Raw genomic sequence first — 5,756 nt, forward strand, 5'->3', positions numbered from 1 at the left:
ATTATTTAATCTTTTCTTAAAGTTAAAAGGGGGGGGGGGGGGAATCTGAATGATCATCAACTGTTTGTTTACCGTATCTACTGTATTTAATATCTAGAATATAATATTTCCATAAACGTTCATGTCATGTACCTGTTGAGTTCTTCTCGGCTTTCCCGTTCGGTCTGGAAGTCTCTGCGGTCTCTGATCTCCTCAGGAGCATCGCTGTATTGCTGTCGGAGCTCCTGGATCACAGAGCTGCGGAGTGCCGCTCTCTTCTGTTTATCGATCTGCTCCTTCTGCCGGTCTGCTTCTGTCATGTCTCCGTCTGTGTATGGACAGGGCAGGGTTTGGGATGGGTATTAACTATCAGTGCTATTGTATGTCTCTACATCGAAATCCTCAAGTTAGGTAACCAACGTGAACTGCTACAAAATCAAAAGGCTTACCATAGTGCACTGGAGCAATTCGAGGAGGTACGTATTTCCTGCTGGCTGAGGGATCTTTTAGCCCCTTTGAGTTTCCTCCATTGTCGTCCTCATCGGAGTTCTCAGATTCACTCAGCTATGTGTGAAAGAAACGCAGCAATGGTTTGGTAAATGATATATACAGACAGAGCTGGGTAGTGACTGATTACACGTAATCTGGATTACGTAATCCGAATTCAAAAAATTAAGTACTTGTAATTAGATTAAATTACATTTTAAAATACCTGTTATCGGATTACATGATTATTTATTATTTACACAATAGCAATACATTTTCAATAATCAACTACTGATGAACACATACATTTTTATTTGAATTATCACTCAGTTGTTTAGTTTTTTTTTTACCATGTATTACTTTGGAAGGCCTTTGTATTTCAAGCACATTCATCAATTCACCAGCTTTTGTGTCATCTGATCCTCTTTCACCTAATATATTTTGATTTGAAGTCGCCCTGAAATTTTAAAATAAATATTCTAATAATGAAGTATCACATTTGCATGTTCACGGTTCTCTGACACTGGTTTTGGACACATGACAGGCAAATAAAAGATTTAATTTTTTCAGTAAGGGTTTGATTTTGATTCATTTTAAAATTGTTTTTATTGAACATTTTTTTGATTTTTTACCTATTAGCTTTCCATTAAACTCCCGGCAGTTCCTTCACAAACCCAGTTTGGGAAACCTTGACGTAATGTTTAATGCACTTCATGTTGATAACAACAAATGGAATAGATTTTCTTACTCTTTGTATTTTTATATCAATATGGTACACGATTATCCTATTTAAATCAAATAGGTTCATCTAAAAGTAGTCTGATTTTATTACCTAAAATGTGTAATGTAATAGATTATGATACTAACTACGATTTTTGTCATGTCATTTGGAATCAGGTAGGCCAGGTTACAATTAGATTAAATTACATTTTAAAATACCTGTTATCGGATTACATGATTATTTATTATTTACACAATAGCAATAGATTTTCAATAATCAACTACTGATGAACACATACATTTTTATTTGAATTATCACTCAGTTGTTTAGTTTTTTTTTTACCATGTATTACTTTGGAAGGCCTTTGTATTTCAAGCACATTCATCAATTCACCAGCTTTTGTGTCATCTGATCCTCTTTCACCTAATATATTTTGATTTGAAGTCGCCCTGAAATTTTAAAATAAATATTCTAATAATGAAGTATCACATTTGCATGTTCACGGTTCTCTGACACTGGTTTTGGACACATGACAGGCAAATAAAAGATTTAATTTTTTCAGTAAGGGTTTGATTTTGATTCATTTTAAAATTGTTTTTATTGAACATTTTTTTGATTTTTTACCTATTAGCTTTCCATTAAACTCCCGGCAGTTCCTTCACAAACCCAGTTTGGGAAACCTTGACGTAATGTTTAATGCACTTCATGTTGATAACAACAAATGGAATAGATTTTCTTACTCTTTGTATTTTTATATCAATATGGTACACGATTATCCTATTTAAATCAAATAGGTTCATCTAAAAGTAGTCTGATTTTATTACCTAAAATGTGTAATGTAATAGATTATGATACTAACTACGATTTTTGTCATGTCATTTGGAATCAGGTAGGCCAGGTTACAATTTGTAAGTAATCTACCTAGCTCTACTTATAGAAAAAAAAAAAGACTTTTATTAAAAATATGCACAAATCAATTTAATTAAAAGGAACATTACCTTGCTGACCAGATTCTGAGGATTAGGGCGAAAGTGTAGAGGGTCATTCTCAGCTGAAAGAAACACCATCAATCAAGGCAGTAAACTTGTGGATGAGTGTTCTTAATATGTGCAATCAATGACAAAAAGTGTAAGAATGGAAGACTTACCAAGGCTGCCTGTTACTGCGGTCCGCACTAATTTATCAATCTGATATTTCAGCTTTTGATCTAGTGGACGCATCTTCTCTAAAACCTATACAACAAAAACAGACAGAGGAAAATTCTCCTCAAACACAGGCACAGCAATTAAAGTAGTCTGCTGTGACAAGTATATACTGATTTACAACTGATGTGACCTGATCCATACATTTAATTGCATTTTCATTATATATGAAAGTCAGAAATAACCAAGAAAGACAGGATTCATTTCTAAAATATTATGGTATCAATATATTTGATTTGATGCCAGAATTGCCAGTATTTGTTTATTTAGAGAATGAATTGATTCATCTGAGGCATTTGACAAAAATGTTGTTTTAACAAAGGGGTGGGAATGACAAAATTGTAATCAAATTAGGGTATATCAGGGGCGGCTGTCACTCTAAAGGACCCCCTTGCCACAGTTCACCTCTGCAGAGTACATCAGTGTCAGACAGGCTCTGCTAAGTTTTAGTTTTAGAATATTTTAAATCCTAATGTTAATATTTCCCTTGTCACAGCCATGATATGTCAACACCATCTTCCAATTTCTGAGGAAATTATTTGAAATATTTAGATAATTTTATTCTCCTGAAGCAGGTTCCATCGGCATCTAGCATCAACAGAAAAAAAATTAAATGGCTACCACATGAACTCCATTGGTTTTGTGAAAGAAATGCCAAATTTGTCAACACCGTCAGAGATGTCACCACCATAAGATTTTGTGTTCCAATGATACATCAAAATACTTCAATGTGACTCTTGAATAAAAGCTTTATAAACAATAACATACTCACTGTTCGTTTTAATACAGTAATTGACTGATTCAATGCATTTGATAGTTAAAATAACTACAAATTCAGGTTTTTGTCAACTCCGTCAGTTCTGTCACCTCCGTCAGTTGACTATTTTGATAATATTTCATTATGATATTTTATATTTGTTGTGGAATTGTTGGTCACATGTGAAAGTGTAATCTGTCTGCTAACACGAGAATGTGTTTTGAAATGTTAAAAACACCTTGAATGCTGTTAAAGATAAAGCTGAAATTATATTACACAGTCCAAGGTAAAAAAAAAAAAAAGCACATTTTGTTAAAAAAGAGAAAAGTTGGGGGGTTGTATCAAAGAATAGCTCAGTAGCTTAGTACATATAAAACACATAAATGTAGTTTCATTTGTCTGCGTACAAGGTTTTATCCCACTTCTCAAGAATGACTGAGATATCAAACATTTCTAGAAGATTGTGAAGGTGTTTAATATGTAAGCAATATCATAAAAATACTTCTACCTTTGAGGTCTGATAAGCTTTCTCTCTGACTTTCTTTATCAGGTCCCGGACATGACTTGTTACTGAAGCAACCTGAAAACAAGGCAGCGTCGATCACCATTACATATTCTCATATCTTTATGACCAATTGTGATGCTGAACTCAAAATAAGACCGTATAAAATCATCTAAAGCAGAATATGCAGGTTCTGTGACATTACAGACCTGTTCTGTGAGACTGTTGAGTAGACGCACAGCAGTGGGAAGATCATTGTCTAAAAGATCCTGCAAAATACAACTACATTAGTTAAGTGTTTCGCTGAGAACATAGATCATTAAGACCAGCAGGTTAGCCAATGGACAGTTTCATCATATTTTGTCATTTATCCGCGAAATAATAAACAATTCCACGACATGGAACATGATAAAAAACACTTTAATCTATGTTTAGGTTCAATTTATTTAGAATAACTCACGTTTCCAACGGTGGTGGCCGCCATCTTGGCTTAACCAAGTTGATACGGATGCCACGTAGGGACAAAACTCAGCGCACGCAATTCAAAAATCGTCTTGTGACAAATTGATTCCCCCAATTAAATCACTGTCTATAGTTCTTCTAAAGGATCCATTTAAATGTCTAGCTTGATAATAAGCACAAAACAGAGGTATTATGGCAAATGTAACATTATGACACTGTTAATAAAACAGACATGTTTAAAGCTAATGCAATCCAACCTATTAAAACTAAAATGATTATCTCTTTAAAAAATCTTAGAAGAATAGAAGAATCAGTAACACTAAACACAAATTCACTATTAACTAATTTTTTCCCCTCAATAAACTAACTTGCTTATTTATAGTAAGTAGTTGTTGTTGTAGTTGGGCAGAGTTATGCAGAATAAGACATTAATATGTGCTTTATGAGTACTAATAAATAGCCAATATGCATGCTAGTAAGCAACCAGCTACATGTGCATAGTGTTCCCTCATCTGTGTTACCAAAGAATCATACATTTACATTTATATGCTTGTTTCAGACACTAAGATACATGTTGTGAGTGTATGCTTGAAAGAATTAGCTTCACTAGCCTTCTCTATACTTTTTCTATTCTATCTTGTTTTCTTTTTGTCATATCTATGTATATACATATATAAAACTTGCTAACTGCGTTATATTATTGCTCTTTTGTTGGGTTTGATTGTTTCTATTGTCATCACTTGTAAGCCGCTTTGAATAAAAGTGTCTGCTAAATGATTAAATGTAGAATGCAAATGTAGAATTACATCCATAATAAGAGGAAGAGAGAGGCACAAATACATCCAAAATGGTGTTGATAATGATATGAGATGAGAAACAGGCTTACAGAGGTGCAAAGTAAGAACAGATAGAGACAGATGTGTGTCAGTGTGAGAAAAGCAGTGTGTCCTTGAGCAGCTGCTGCTGTACCTAAGGGCCGACGCTCTTCCTGTTAACCCTCCTGACATGATGGACCTTACAGGAATCACTAATGAATCTGTGTCTGGGCTTCTGTAACTATTAAAGGAAATCATACGTGTTTCTGACAGAGCCTTTCCCGAACATACACTCTCTTTCTCTCTTTCTTGTTATGGCCACTGATGATATGTCTATATGTTTGTGGCTGTAAGAACACTTGTAAAATGTAATTATTATCTCTCTCTTAAAGAGCTGCCATGTTTGTTCCCATTCTTATGGATTAGAGGGAAAAAAGCAATAAAAAGTTCACCCATTCTCCCTCTCTCATCAGTAAATGGCTTTAAGTCATTCTGAGGCTTTTCTGCTCTCTGATTGGATGTTCTTTATAGTGCCGGTGAAGGAAGGCTCCCACTTAAATTAGTCTTGGCTGGTAATATCATTAGCTGGATGAAACTCTTAGAGATGTGGTCTAATTAGTCTAACTCTAAATAAAATAACATCACACCTTCAGCTCCCCTCGACACACTAACACCGAGTACAAAGATAAGCAGGGAGCATAACAGTTGAAAGTGAGTGAAATACAGACCTCATTGAAAACCTATAGGCCCCTTACCAAGCGGAGCAATCCAAGCAGATTGGCCTCATGGTCATGCAAAAAACCCAGGCCACATTACAAAGAATCCAGTGGTA

The 5,756-nt window shown here is 34.7% G+C and overlaps 1 protein-coding gene across 1 annotated transcript; it reads right to left on the bottom strand.

The window, feature by feature from the left end:
• Positions 1-104: 104 nt before the first annotated feature.
• Positions 105-4,195, bottom strand: LOC107589962 (neuroguidin-like). The gene is made up of 7 exons (XM_016278554.1): positions 4,108-4,195; positions 3,857-3,916; positions 3,654-3,725; positions 2,334-2,418; positions 2,185-2,237; positions 429-543; positions 105-307 (listed from the first exon to the last, which is right to left on the bottom strand). Exons 1-7 carry the CDS (start codon positions 4,129-4,131, stop codon positions 120-122), a joined length of 597 nt encoding a protein of 198 aa, XP_016134040.1. The 5' UTR covers positions 4,132-4,195; the 3' UTR covers positions 105-119.
• Positions 4,196-5,756: the final 1,561 nt, after the last annotated feature.

Source organism: Sinocyclocheilus grahami, unplaced genomic scaffold (assembly GCF_001515645.1).
Source record: "Sinocyclocheilus grahami isolate Dianchi unplaced genomic scaffold, SAMN03320097.WGS_v1.1 scaffold122.1, whole genome shotgun sequence".
Classification (NCBI taxonomy): domain Eukaryota; kingdom Metazoa; phylum Chordata; class Actinopteri; order Cypriniformes; family Cyprinidae; genus Sinocyclocheilus; species Sinocyclocheilus grahami.